Genomic DNA, 14881 nt, shown 5'->3' on the forward strand with positions numbered 1-14881 from the left:
ACCACCAATGCAACGATGCAATTATTTAGCTTACCTCTACATTCTTGCGAAGGGTTGATGTCTTGTCGAGATTTTATAAGCTGCTAGTTTGGTCTTCCTAGGCAAGTACAGCTTACACTGCATAATAGAGCATACATATGGCCAGGGGTTCACTTCATTTCCTTCGAGTTCAAGTTCAGAATATGACAGGGTTTCGTTTTCAGCGGTGTCTGCACCACTAACGCCTGTTTTGTCCGTCTGCATCTTTCTTGTGATTTTAGAGCCAGTTTGCCCTCCTACCAATTATTTACTGCCGTAGTTTCCAGGGAGCGATTTATTTTTTTATTCTTTATTTTTTTTACTCAGTAATTAATGTGTTTTAAAATGTAGCGAAGTACAATACTTCAATCAAAATATACTTAAGTAAAAGTAAAATTACAGATTAAAAAAATTACTTTAAAAAGTATTAGTACACAAAAAAGCTACTCAATTACAGTAACGCGAGTAAATGTAATTCGTTACTTTCCACCTCTGCATTCATTAACTGAAAACAGGTCAGCCCTAGTTATAATTTTGTCAGTATCGCACAATAAAATTATTGGTGTCCGTTGCTAAAAATAACTAGTCCAAGCTAACACCCCCCCATGCGCACCCCCCCCCCCATTGTGCTTGTGACTACGATTTAGTCACAGTCTGAAGCCCTGATAAATAACATGCTTGTTTGCAAATGCTCTTTTCATCTATATGGTTTCGTTTCATGGTTATATTGTTTACATGTCTTCATTCCCCACCCCTTGCTCTTACTATAGCTAAACCTTTTTTGGTTCGCCTGCCTCCAATCCACAACGCAGGGCTGGACAAAATGATGCAAGATGCCTCTGAGACAGGTCAAATTCGGAGGCCAGCGTCGAGTGCAGCCGAGTTGTATATTCCGGTGAGCACTGCACATAAATAATGGAAGGCAAAAGCTCCGGCTGAAAATAACTGGCGCAGAAACTCTGCATTAATTGATATTTGCTAAAAAATGACTGCAGAATGCAAAGTATTTAAAGGCTACCTGGGGCACAGTTTATTAATAAGTTGGACCCCCTCAACAAGATAAACTGAGCTGCACTGAGTGAGACAACTATATAAAAAGAAATGAGCATGCAATCAGAAAACCTGTGCGGCACGAGTGTAAAGCACTGACTCAGACATGAAACAAAGCCAGTGTTCTCGACTGAGGAAATATTCAGTCCTGTCTCATTCTTTTCTATCAACACACCAAACCCATGTTGTCACATATTTCTGGCCTTGTAAAAAAGTAAAAACCCAACACAGGCAGCATCATGCTAAAGGCAGACTGTCTGCAAGATAATGCTGATGGAAAAAAGAAACTTAAGCAATATCTTTATTTTGGCAAAAGTAAAACCTACTATGTTAATCTTAATCTAATGTGTGGTTTCTTGTTTGGTTCTGTTTGTTGCTCTTTCCAAAAGATAAAAAACATGTGCAATGAGCCATCAAAACATGAAGAAATAATATGGTTTTCTGCTGACCATTAAAGTTTAGAAAGATGAATCTGACTACAATAGTTTCAGATTTTTACAACTGTAATTCTTTTTCCCACAGAAATGTATTTTCACAGCAGGGACTCAAAAGTGATCCTTACTACATACTAAAACAAAACAAAAAAAAATTTAACATGTATTTTAAAGCAAACAAGTCCCTTTGGTGAATGTGTATCTTTACGTACACATTAACATAACATTTAGTCAGAAAGCGAAGTGGATTAAAAGAAGTGATTCATGAGTAGAGCCTGACCGATATATCGGCCGGCCGATATTATCGGCCGATATAAGCTAATTGCATTTAAATCGGCATCTGCATTTATAACGGCCGATGAAACATGAGAAACAGAGTCTCATGCTTCACTCATGTTATGAGTGTTGCATAGTGTGCCCACCAGAGGGAGCGCTGCAGCTCCAGAGTTAACAACAGCGCCAGAAATTCACTACAGAAGAAAGCGATTAGCCAAGCCAAGGAGATGTAACTTACTGTTTTGATGGTGAGTCTGTCGTTCGTCATGTGAAATGATTGTAGATTTAGTTCATACCCTGTATATAAAAACTGTGTGGTAGTTCTAGCTAACGGTCCTATCATTATCACTTCTAAATATTCTGTAACATCACTTACAGCCGCTAATGCATTGCTATATTAGATTAGCCACAAAGCTAATACCATGTTTATCAGTGGAAGAGCGCGAACGTTAATAGGAGGTCAAACTATAACATTAGCGTTTAACTTATTCTTATTCTATTGCGGTGTGTTTCCCACATAATGACCACGTAATTGGGCCTTTCACACAGGACGCGATATGCATGGCGCTTGCTGCTGGGTTCAGCGTTGCCCTTCAGATACAACGCGATTTGCGCTGCGCTATGGCGTAGGCGGGGTTTTAAAAACGTTTAGCGGGAGCTCTTTCATAGTCTGTTGTTCCTTCTTTCGGTCAGGAGCAAACATGTATCTGTCCCGTTGTAAGAAGCGAGCGATAGCGCTAGTCCTGCTGATGAGAATTAAGAGAGAAGCAAGGAAGAAGAGGCTACCCTCAGGTCCAGAGAACAATTTGGTGAATTCAGGCTGGTTACGTTACTCTAACGCTAATATAGCTTCCTTTTTAGCAAGCCCCTTAAATGCTTGCTATTAACTTGTTTGAAGGTGGTTCTTTTCAAAATTGAAAGCGGTATAATAAATAATATAATTATAAATAATTGACACTAACGTTAACCATTCAACTTCGAATTGATTCCGTAATCTTCCGGTAATAGTAGGCAAGACGATATTCTGTGAGAGCAAATATAGTGTAGTTACAGTAACTACAGTAGGTGCGTCAGAAATGATTAAACCAGAGGGGACATGTAAATAAATGTGAGCTGAACAAGCACACATATTTTTTACATATTGTTTCAAAGCAGCTTTACAGACATAACAGAAAAATTTTGAAATAATATTGTTAAATATAAGTAGGTAATACCTATTACTTGACAAATAAAAAAAAATATATATATTTCTCATTTTTGCCTATGTAGGAGATCCCTGTTTATTATTATTATTATAATTCTAATGATGACATGAGTAATGATACATGGTGATATTATTAATACACATGCTTATTCTTTCTCCGTCTCTCTTTCTGCCTACAGATGGCTGAAAAAAGTGAATGCTGTAGCAGCAAAGTGTGGGACTACTTCTGTAAATACTTTAACTTTAGTATTATAATTTATTTACAGTACACACACAGACTGTTAAAACCAGCTTCAACTGGAAGAAAGTAAAAGTGTTAAATGTTTAAAACCAGACTGTTTTTTGATCATTAAAAAATATATACTTTTGATGAGCAATTGTTTAGTCATTGAGACTGTAATCTAAGGCTTTTTTTTAACATAATCCCTTCTGGAAAATGGTTTATACAGCCCACATACATAGAACAGGCAGATATTTTGCTATTGAATGTTGTGTAAGTGCAGTTTATAGGAAATGGGTCTAATATCCAGATTATTTTTAAAATCAAAATATCGGCTTATAAATCGGCTCTTTTCGAGTTAATATCGGCATCGGCCCCCAAAAATCCATATCGGTCGGGCTCTATTCATGAGATTAAAGTTTGTGAATCATATAAACCTGAAGCAAATGCATTAAAAGTAGGGATGGACCAAAGGTTCGACAACCATAATTATTCAGCCAAAAATAGCAACAAAATCTCTTTTGGCATTTGGCCGAATAATCATAAAGACTGAATAAATTGTACCGAACAATAACGTGACGCGTTCAAATAGAGGCACGAACTAATGCAGCAAACATGATGGCCGTGTGGAAGCATTTAAAACTATCAGATAAAGACACAAAAATCGTAAGCACCAACAGCGAGAGACTGTTTAGCACTGCATCAATTGTCTTCGATGAGAAGTGGAAGGGGTGGTTGTTGCTGGTTACTGTATGATGACTGAAATCACGAAATGCACTTAATTAAATAAACTGCAGAACGTTGTGTTTTCTAATACGCTGCATATTAGTGATGTCAGGGTTCAAAGTCCAATGCGCGAGGAAAATCTGCGCTGAAGTGGTGTTATTCATCAGTTGCTTAGTAAGGCATTTGAAAAACATCAATAAATGAGGTAGCCTCTCTCTAGATACATGCAAAATATCAAACATTTTTAACTGCATGGACATTATTAAAAGATTTTTCTGATTACGCAAAGCTCTATTTTATTGTTTGTTTTTTTACTATTATATTAATTGGGCAAAAAATGTAAAAATATTTTTTAGTAAATCACAAACAACTGGAAAAGTTATGGGGTCTCTGAATATTATTATGGAGAATGGGGAGCCATAAAATTACTGTGCTGGAAACGGTGTAATAATTACAGTGGCATCTGAACCGTAATCTAAGCACATGGTCAAGTGAAGTGATGGAGCAAATCAGTGACATTGAGCTTGAACTGGGAGAGCGAGACACTCACTGTTTTCTGCTTTTTGATCACTCCCGGACTTGAAGTAATGAGCTGAGTTTGGCTCGAAAAAGTCTGTATGTCTGAAAGCCGACCACCAGGGGGTCTCGGAGCACACACATAAACGTTAACGCGCACACACACAAAAACACAAACAAACTTTCACTCACCCGCTCTCCAGACCGTGGTCTCTTCTTGGGTCGTGTGGGCAGCGTGTCCTCCTTCGGATTTGTGTCGATTGCCCAGTACGAACCCTAAAAACAGGATGAGGATGGAATATTAGTCCCAAAGCAAGTCATCATACTCTAAAATAGTGGTCAACTTAAAGCCATTCAATAAAACTTTGATGAAAAGCAGAGCACGATAATCAGCAGGGTTTCCAAGAGAGAAACTTCTGTAATCAAATACTGGGCACATTCGCCGTCAAACACGTACAATTTTTAGTTCATCAAAGTTTCAGCAGGCTCATTTGTAAGCCCGTCACGTAGGGAACACATATATGTTGAGGTGCGAAGAAGTTGGGTCTTTTGCTACAGCCGTTTCTTGCGCTCGCTCTCTCGCTTCGCATTTCTCCTGAGCCTTGGCAGAGGCAGGTAAAATGTTAAGCCCCTCCTGAAGCCCCTCTTCCTCAGCCGCAGGTTTATCGATTGCTCCTGTTCAGGGCTGGACACGGAGGTGTTGGATTTCTGGTCAGGTCTGAGCTCTGATAATCAGGCAGAAAATAGCACACCTTGGATTGGGGCTGCTGGTATCCAAGCACCCAAGACCCTGTCTGAATAATTTATCTTTGCATTCTTCCTGTTTAATTTATTTTTCAATAGTGCTGCTCTTCCCAGAAGCTAAAGGCAAATCTGGACACAAAGTTAGTCAAAAAGAAAAAGAAATTAACCTCCAGGCTTGGGTTTTATTTTAAAATATTTCATATTATATGGGATAAGATCTCAATTGTCCAGAGAGGGTGCGATCAAGACCTTCAAAATTACTTGTGCACAGCTCGTGTGTGCACCTAAGCAAGGCAAATAATTGAAAATCACCAAAGGATTTGTCTAGACCGCATGCTTCAGGTTTCTCAAATGTTCAGCCTCCAAAGACATATTGATAAAATGATGTAAATTTCTGCATTTAAACAGCAATACGGCAAAGGTTAGAAGCTACGGAATGCCAATGAGCAAAGCTCCTGTGCCCAAATGGTATTTCGCAGCCTCCCTACTTTAAGAAAAGTTCTCATTATCCCTGTTTTAAGCTGCAGCCATTTGTTAGCTAAGTATGATGACAGCTCCAAAACAATCTGACCAATCGCAGTGCTCACAGCATGATCACACCTTGCTTTAACATGCCATTTTTTGGCCTTGGAAGCAGTGTACTAAAACCAGCCTAATGAGAGGATGTGACACAATTAACATTAATCAAATGGTAAACCAGGCATTTAAATTTTAACATTTATAAATGCTTATCACTTTTTAGCAGTCAACCAAAGTCAGACATTATAGTCATTACTTTATCTTAACTTTTAATAAGAGCCTCATTTAATTTTATATTCTTAAAAGGTACATACTGTACACACATTTGATACAAATACTGATGTCTCTATGAAATTGACTATTGACTATATTTATTCAACATTAGAGTATAAATGACAGATATCAATTTTAAAGGGGTCATCGGATGACAAGAAAGTCTACTAAGCGATTGAGGCGTTATGTTGTTGGATGTAATGCATCAACATAGCAGTCGTCATTTACTCCCGACATCTGAGCCACTGAAGATGCAGCGGATTTAATTTGTTTTTGAAGGGAATGCTTCCTGATCTACTTAAATGTCTAATGCATCCCTGATCTACCTATGTTCGTGTGACCATAGGTAGATCGCAAATAGGAATTAGATGCTATTTACACTAAGTGAAAACAGCATATTTTCATAGCGATAGATGCTATTTACACTGTTAAAATTTGACTACTTATTGCAAATAGTGGCAATTATCTGCACCTCAGTATTGTAGTACATTGTAAAAAAGTATGCTATATTAACTTACTGAGTGTAAATTTTAATTAATTCAAATTAATGGATGCCACCTTATTGGGACAATAAAGCCCTCCCTACACCGATACTTAATTTAAAAATTTTTGATTATATTCTTCATTTTCATTGAAAATAAATGCTTTTCTGATGTTATGTGAAATTTGAAAAGGGAGAAAAAAAGTTCCATATCAATAGCACGTTCGGCGCGTGGGCGTGGTTGCATTAGATATAATGAAGGGGGACGTTTAAGACGGGACATGCGTTGTTCCCATATGGATTACTTTATAACAGAATATTTGTTTTCGGTAGTTTAGTTTAGTAACTTGTTTAGTTTAAAAGTAGACATGTCTAGCTTTCTATAGATATATCTCTCATGTCTCCTCGTTAAGTATTCACTGAGTTACAGTTCATTTTAATGATGTGTTTCTAAATGAAGATCACCGCAGACCAAGTCTGCAGACAGTGCACCTTAGTTTTTTTATTTATTTTTTAAATGCACAAAGTTTTGTTGTTCTTATGTGTGTATACAAATAAAAGTAGACCCTTTACAGATTCGATTGATGTATTGCTTTTATCTGTATAATCAAAATAATTCTTTTTGGGGTTATCAGGAGAATATGCCTCAAAACGTGTAGATCGACTCCAGAGGGTTAAGTAAAGATCATGTTCCATGAAGATATTTTGTAAATTTCCTACTGTAAATATATCAAAACCTAATTTTTGATTAGTAATATGTGTTGCTAAGAACTTCAAGCATCTCAGCTGCGTTGCGTGTCCGTTTTTAATTCGGCTCCCATGTTAACAGGTTAGAGCTTGCAGACAGCCTGCGTGAGACACGTGTCTCAGGTGCGGCTCGAGCCACGCGGAAAACGCGTGCATGCTAGAAATAGAAACGACGCCTATTTTTCAGGCGACACACAAGCGTGTTGGAAGCGTTTCCAGGCAAAATAGAATAGGAAAATATGTTCATATGTCATTTTGTACACAAATACATATTAATTAATGACATTTTGATGTTTGAAAGTCTATAGGTTGACATAAATTCAAATATAAATGTAATTTAAAAAAAAAAAAAAAATATCGATTTTCAAATATTGCAACTGTCAAACAGTCTATTTTGCCGTCAATATTGTTGACTGTGTTCTTTATCAGTAGGCTTTATATTTATGCTCAACGAAGTATAGATATTGTTGTCGTGAAGACAATGAGTCTGGTCTGTCGGCGGCCTCCCTCTATGTCACCTAGAGCAACAGCAGCGCACCAGCGCCGCCTCAGGCACGATTCTGGTGCGTAAAGACACAGAAAATGCGACGCAGCCGCCACTCAACAGACATGCAGCAGAAACGCACGCTAACGCCACGCAGCCAGTGTGTCACTGGCCTCAGATTCCAGATATTCAAATAATTGTATCTCGGCCAAATATTACATCAATGGAAAGCTTATTTATAGGGGAGCACCGAAATTTCGGCCGCCGGAAATTTTCGGCCGAAATGGCATTATCGGTTTCGGGCCGAATTAAAAAAAAACAGCCGAAAACGTAAATCGAAAATGAATGTCACCCGCCCCTCCCATCCGTGAGCAAGCGCTTAGGTTTCACTCACGGTCGAGCTGTTATCACGCGTCTGCCTATCAAAGATTAAGCATGTCAAAGGGCTGTCACAATCAAAAAAAGCTTGTCACAAAATCTGCACAATCGATTGGACCAACCAACACAAGTTTCGAAAACGAAAACAGGGAATCGATTTTAACGGCCTTCTCTCGGAGCGCGTCCAGCTCGTCACTATACGCTCGCAGCGAACGCGCGTCACACAGCAACTGCAGGTTCTGACACACACACACACACACACACACACACACACACACACACACACACACACACACACACACAGAGCCTATTAGTGCATAATATCAATGTAGCCTTCAGTAATGTTTTTCATTGATGTTATGGCAGTCCACATTGCTGACTTGTGCGCGTCTAAGCGCCCTCTTTACGTTCGCCCTAATGCATGTTTAGTTGTCGGTGGATTTGCCTATATTTGGCGTTGAAAAACGGATCAACGCCAAATATAGGCAATTTACTAACGATTCACTGAACACTTTGCCTATGTCTCAAAAATCGAACAGGATTTTTTTTTCACAAAAGTGACAGCCCTATACGAGAGGACACCAAAGTTGCAATATGTAACATTTGTTCTGCAAAAATCTCCAATTTTTATATTTTATAACAATTTTTAACAGAACAGGATTTTTTTTTCACAAAAGTGACAGCCCTATACGAGAGGACACCAAAGTTGCAATATGTAACATTTGTTCTGCAAAAATCTCCAATTTTAATTTTTTATAACAATTTTTAAAAAACTATTTTATTTGATGGAACATAAAACTTGAAGAATAATTATTATTTATATTTATTGTAAAAAATATTTTATGTTTTGTTATGTAACTGTTAATAAAAGTTTGATTATTATATTGTGATTTTTCAATTCAGATCCATTAAATCCAAGCAATATATTATATACGTTTTTAAAAGAAGCCATTTTCGGCTTCAGTTTCGGTTTTCGGCCTAGTGCATCCTAAATTTTCGGTTTCGGCGCAGAATTTTCATTTCGGTGCATAACTACTTATTTATTCAACTTTCAGAAGATGTATAAATCTTAATTTCAAGAAAAAAAACCTTATGACTGGTTTTGTTATCCATGGTCACATATACGCTTCATGCACACACAGAAGGTTTTGTTTCCTCTAACCATCTTTTAGGGGTTTCTTGCTTTTAGACTAATCGGATACAAAACTTCGGTTTAAACAACAGTCAAATTTTTACAATAAAAAAAAATTACATATTACATATTAAATAGCTACAGCATTACCCACAGTGCCATGCAGCACTCAAGACAAGCACTGTAACGTGATGCTTAAAATTCTAACTTGTCACTGATTTCCTGGGAATAGGAATGACGTATCATTAGAGAGTGACATGTGCAGCAAAAACATCAAAAGCATATCCTGACATTCAGAGAATAAATCATCATACTGTACATATGATCTATTCTATGCAAATTGATAAACAGCACATGGCACTTGAATTGAGAGGTGTGCTGATGTGAAAGGGTCTTCAGTTTCTTTATAAATTCTAATGTAGCATGAGTAGCTTAAAATGTTAAATGCTAAAGGTAGTGAGAGCTCCCACACAATAAATAGACTAGATAAGTACGGCTACTCTCAAATAGTTTAACAAATGGTGAAACATGATCTTCACTTTGCATCACCATTTACGCATTAAATTCCACCATTAGACCATCAGAGTGCATAACATGCATGAAAATTTCCCTGTAACAAACATCCTAGTGTTCTTTATTTCAATTTAAATAACCATGTTTCTGTAACTGATGCAGTGACGATGAAGGACAGCTGAAGGTGACTGAGAACGTGGCAGTATGTTACACCTAGCAGATGTAATTTAAATTTAAAATACAGCAAGACACTTTCACTGTGGAAGGAGAGGCTGAGTAGCGATCCTTTTAATTAGCTGAAAAATCTTGAAAAACCGAAAGCCCTTGGGAGGGGAGTATCTGTAGGCTGCAACACAATCCCTAGAGAGAAAGCAGCGTTTAAAGAAATCCATGAAAGGAGAGATTACATGAATCTGAAATGTAGGGCAATACTATAAAAGATTGTGTCGAGGTTACTTGTTTAGATGATAAATTCAGCTGAACCCCAAAATTAAAAGCCATTAAAGAAATGCACTTAAGAACATTAATACACCTCCCGTAACAATATCCATCGCAAATAAAGTATTACATTTTTCAAAATAAAGAAGTACATTAACAGACGTTTTATCCAAAACAACTTCAAAAGGGGTATATATAAATATATTGCATACTATTGTTAAAAAGTTTAGGGTTGGAAAGATTTGTATTAAACCGATCAATATTGACAGTAAAGACTGAAGGATCATGTGACAATGAAGTCTGGAAAAATGTCTGTTATATATTTTAACACGCTAAAATAGAAGATCATTTTCGTTTAAATTGTAACATTTCACAAGATTACTGTTCTTCATTTCTGAGCAAATGAATGCAGCCTTTGTGAACATAAACTTATTTCAAAACTACAAATATATAAATATGCATGTGCTGGCTTTTGCAGTGGTTTAATGGTAACTGCCTTCTAACTGAAATTTCCATTCTAATGGAAAAAAAATCAGTAAGGTCTCAAAGCAGACTAAACCTCTCAGACCAGAAGTCTACTCAAGGGCAAATGCGATTGTATCTGTCCCAAAGTTCGGCCTTGCTCATTCTCAGTAGCTGCTGCGGATCACAAAGGTGAAGTGAACAATCGTTTTTGCCATCTCTGAGAAGCATACTTCAGTTACTATCTCGCACAAACAGCAGGGTCCATATTCCTGCCATATTACAATATTGATGGAACATATCAAGAAGAGCCCAGCGCAGCTTTGAAGTTCTCCTTCCACGGGGGAGGGATGTGTGGAAGGAGGCAAATTCCAAATTGAACATTAGGGATGCAAGCATGTTGGCCATGCATTCGGAATAGAATCCATCCAGCGATAGATTATTTTGTATTTAGTGGAGCACATCCCAGGAGTGTCAATATCAGAGGATCACAGCAAAACAAATAATTAGCATTCAGTCCCCATCCCCAGCATGCCTCGACTCTTCTCTTTATGTCGCGCTGTGAGCGTATGTGCGTGAACGTGCTCGCACAAGATGGCTGAGGATACAGAGAAATGAGTGTGTGTGTATTTTGGTGGCGGTGCTTTATGGAACAAAAAAATAAATAAAACAGGTTAACCAGGGTCCATCGATGCTGTATTGATGCACTGACAACACAGTATATATTTCAGAAAATAAACACGTGTTATCAGATGTGCATGCTTATTTTAAGATGTATATCGCTCTGCACTCTGGCCTAAACGTGAATCAATCTGGGCTGTTTTTGCTCTGGCGGGACGGGCTAGCAGTACGCCGACTGAGGAGAAGCAGGTGGTGGTCTTCCCCCCTCTTGTGCAGTAAGTGCCGGGCTGAAGTACTTTCTCCTCTCCCTAAAAGAGCTCTGGAAAGTGCTTTTAAAACATTACTGCGAGAGCTCGCTCTCATCTATTTTCACAAGGATACGAATGCATTTTTTAACAGCCAAATCTGCTCTGGAAGCGGCATTTTGAATTTAGTGAATATACAAAAACCTGCATTTCTGAGTAAAACAGCACTACATATGGAGAAAAAGAGAACGCTTACCTTTCCCGGGTCATCTTTGGAGCGTGGCACTTTTAGAAAACACTTGTTCAACGAGAGATTGTGTCGTATTGAGTTCTGTAGGAGAAAAGGGAGAAAGAGATGTGTTTAGGTTGTTTATAGGTTAATGAGACTCTCGCATGATATTAAACTACAATAGTACCTAAAACCCTCATTTACATGCAGCCTATAGCGTGCTGCCAGATGGCAGCGTAGCAATAGCAAGCATGTAGGGTCCCTGCAAATAAGAGAATATGAATAAAACACTGGGGTATTATAACCCAGAGCCTGCGTCATCTTTTCTGCACTATGCAAAGCAATCGGGCAAGAGAAATATATTAAAGAGATTCATCTTGCTGCAGACGACAGTCTCAAAAAAAAAAAAAAAAAAATTGCAGGACGATTAGGACAATTGCAGAATATTGAGACTCCTAAACTCAATAATAAAAACCCCTGACTCAACTATTTTTAAATACACAGATATTTTTCATAACTTCTGAGATTCCTACACATGTCCGAGTGCACTGAGACTGATGTGACAAAGAAAAAATCCTATACATAAAGGATGTCCTGAGGTTAATTAAAAAAAAAAAAAAAAACATCCCGTTTACTAGCATAGTAATTAATTAATCATCCTGTTCCTCAGGGGGAAATGAATTATGCAATTTTTTTTTTTAAACTTACACAATTCTTTAATGAGCAAAAGGTAATTTTGCAGCATGTGACGGATGAATCAGCAGGAGGCGGCTTGAACACACATTATGCCTTAATGCTTGGCGTGTTCCAGCTGGAGCTTAGCCAGCCACTTGGCTTAAGACACTAGAAACGCACAGGTTTTGAAATCATTTGACCAAATTGTATTGACAGATGGCTGTGATATAAAAGCTCTGGGATCTTTGCATGAGCTGGTCTGGTGTGGAACGAGCCTACCGCAAGAGAAATGCTCACAAGAGACGCGATTAGATGAAAATGCTAAGGAAACACACAGTCTAGGTTAATATGTGATGAATTTGTGTGAAATAACTACCATATAACATCTAATGAGGGCAATAACGGGCCATTTCCACTGGGCAGATCAAGGATGACTGCAGGTGCATGACAGATGTTTAACAGGGGACCGAAGGGAATGACATGTCAAGGTAAGGGAGTCTCCGACTGCATCAGCAGTACTGAAACCATTAGTGGCAATAAAGGTGAGATCTCCAGTACAGCTGAACCTGAGAGTTCATGAGATGCACGCACAAAAACAAAGGCGGGTCAGAGCAGTTTATAACCCATTGTTGAACCCGCTGCATCTGTCCACAGACCCTAATCTTGTAGAGCATTAAAACTTTAGCAGCCACAGCAACTCTAGACACCGCAATATCCAAGGCTAGTCACGCAGACAACGTCACATTCTCTCCCGGGAAAAAACAACAACAGCAACATCAATTACTTAAGCCTGCTCTGCAATAGCAATGTGCAATTTGCCCATTTTGAATGCTTGAGTACTTGACAGATAAAACAAAAGGGTAAGTTGAAGAGAGCAGATGAAGCAAGATCTTTCTATTTTTGAATTATCATTATAAATATGCTTCTGATGGACATGCTTCAGCTCATGAGTTTCACAATCTGCACAGAATCACTGAATAGATTAAATGGATCACTTTCTTGTTCAAAGCAATGATTCTGTGTTCACCTTCTATCAGGTTAGGTGACAACTAGCTAAGTGGACATGCAGGTCAGACAGGCAGGTCTCTTTCCCTGGCTGTCACACTCTCGCTTTTGTCCTCCACTGCTTTAACCTTCCTCTCTTTTCTCGGTCTCTCCCTCTTTCTCTGTTGGGGGCCGGAGGGTTCAAGGCTGGCTCAGCAGGGCTCCAGCAGACAGACACGGCTAATAAGCACTACTGCACCAGTCCAGTCTGTCTCCAACTCTCTATCAGGGGAACTAACCAGGAGAGCCGCAGGGCCAGCTGCCATTCTGACACACTAAGTTTGTGTGTGTGTGTGTGTGTGAGAGAGAGAGAGAGAGAGAGAGAGAGAGAGAGAGAGAGAGAGAGAGAGAGAGAGAGAGAGAGAGAGAGAGAGAGAGAGAGAGAGAGAGAGAAAGAGAGAGAAAGTAAAAAAAAAAGGAAAGGAATGACCAAAAGAAGTCAGGGTGTGACAGCTTATGTGTGTAAAAGCCCACTCTTTATCAGATGCACATTGTACAGTGAAAGCTACCAAATCCAATGCATGTTATGAACATTAGCAACATGATCAACAGGGTTTTGCTATAAAACAACCTTTAAGTGATTTTAATTTTTTATTTTAATATATTAATACCTCTACATTTTATCACATATGTATTAGATCATAGGTCTTCAACCCTGCTCCTGGGGACCCACTGTCCTGCAAAGTTTATTTCCAACCTGCTTCAGCACTCCCGGCCTGTGACTTTACAAATGATCCAGAAGACCTTGATTATCTGGTTCAGGTGTGTTTGATTAGGGTTGGAGCTGATCTCTGCAGGACAGTGGATCCCCAGGAGCTGGGTTGAAGACCTATGTATTAGATATTTTCATATAAATATTTAAATGACAAATATATGCATTTCATATTTCATACAATGGTATAAATCATTATTATGAATATATTATTGATTAAAAATATAAGATCTCTTATTAGATGACATTTTATTACAAATATTTAAATAAATATATGCATTCCAGATTTTATATACAAATACATAGGCCTACATAATTTATGACATGCATGTTTATAATATTGAATGATACAATAAAAATATACTATTACTAATATTAACAACAAAGACAACATTGATAGTGAATGAATAAAATTGGGATCTTACGTCATTTTACTGCTGTAATAAAATATTTATTTTAACATTTATTTTATTTACTATTTACTAAACAGACTTAATTACATTTAAAATCAAATCATTTTTCAACAACAACAGTTTACTTTTCACAATAAAATCAATTTCAAAAAGATAAAAAACACCTTCCATTTTTCTCCATGAATCATGTTTTCCACATGGGTTGCAAATGCTTTTTCGTGTTGACGACATGGATTATTCATGACAACATGAAGTGCTACTATGCCTTAGTTCTTTGCACACTTAAGGTAGGACATGTAAGGACATGTAACCTGTCTAAATTCATCA

The 14881-nt window shown here is 38.0% G+C and overlaps 1 protein-coding gene across 2 annotated transcripts in view; it reads right to left on the reverse strand.

Moving 5' to 3' along the window:
- Positions 1–14881, reverse strand: part of LOC132126886 (forkhead box protein J3-like) — a 117871-nt gene that overhangs the window by 25029 nt on the left and 77961 nt on the right. For both annotated transcript variants that reach the window (XM_059538482.1, XM_059538483.1), the window contains exons 3-4: positions 11738–11812; positions 4637–4720 (exon numbers count right to left, since the gene is read on the reverse strand). In XM_059538482.1, the coding sequence (XP_059394465.1) occupies positions 4637–4720; positions 11738–11812 (159 nt within the window). The remainder of the gene's footprint in view (positions 1–4636; positions 4721–11737; positions 11813–14881) is intronic.

This window comes from Carassius carassius, chromosome 44 (assembly GCF_963082965.1).
Source record: "Carassius carassius chromosome 44, fCarCar2.1, whole genome shotgun sequence".
Lineage (NCBI taxonomy): Eukaryota > Metazoa > Chordata > Actinopteri > Cypriniformes > Cyprinidae > Carassius > Carassius carassius.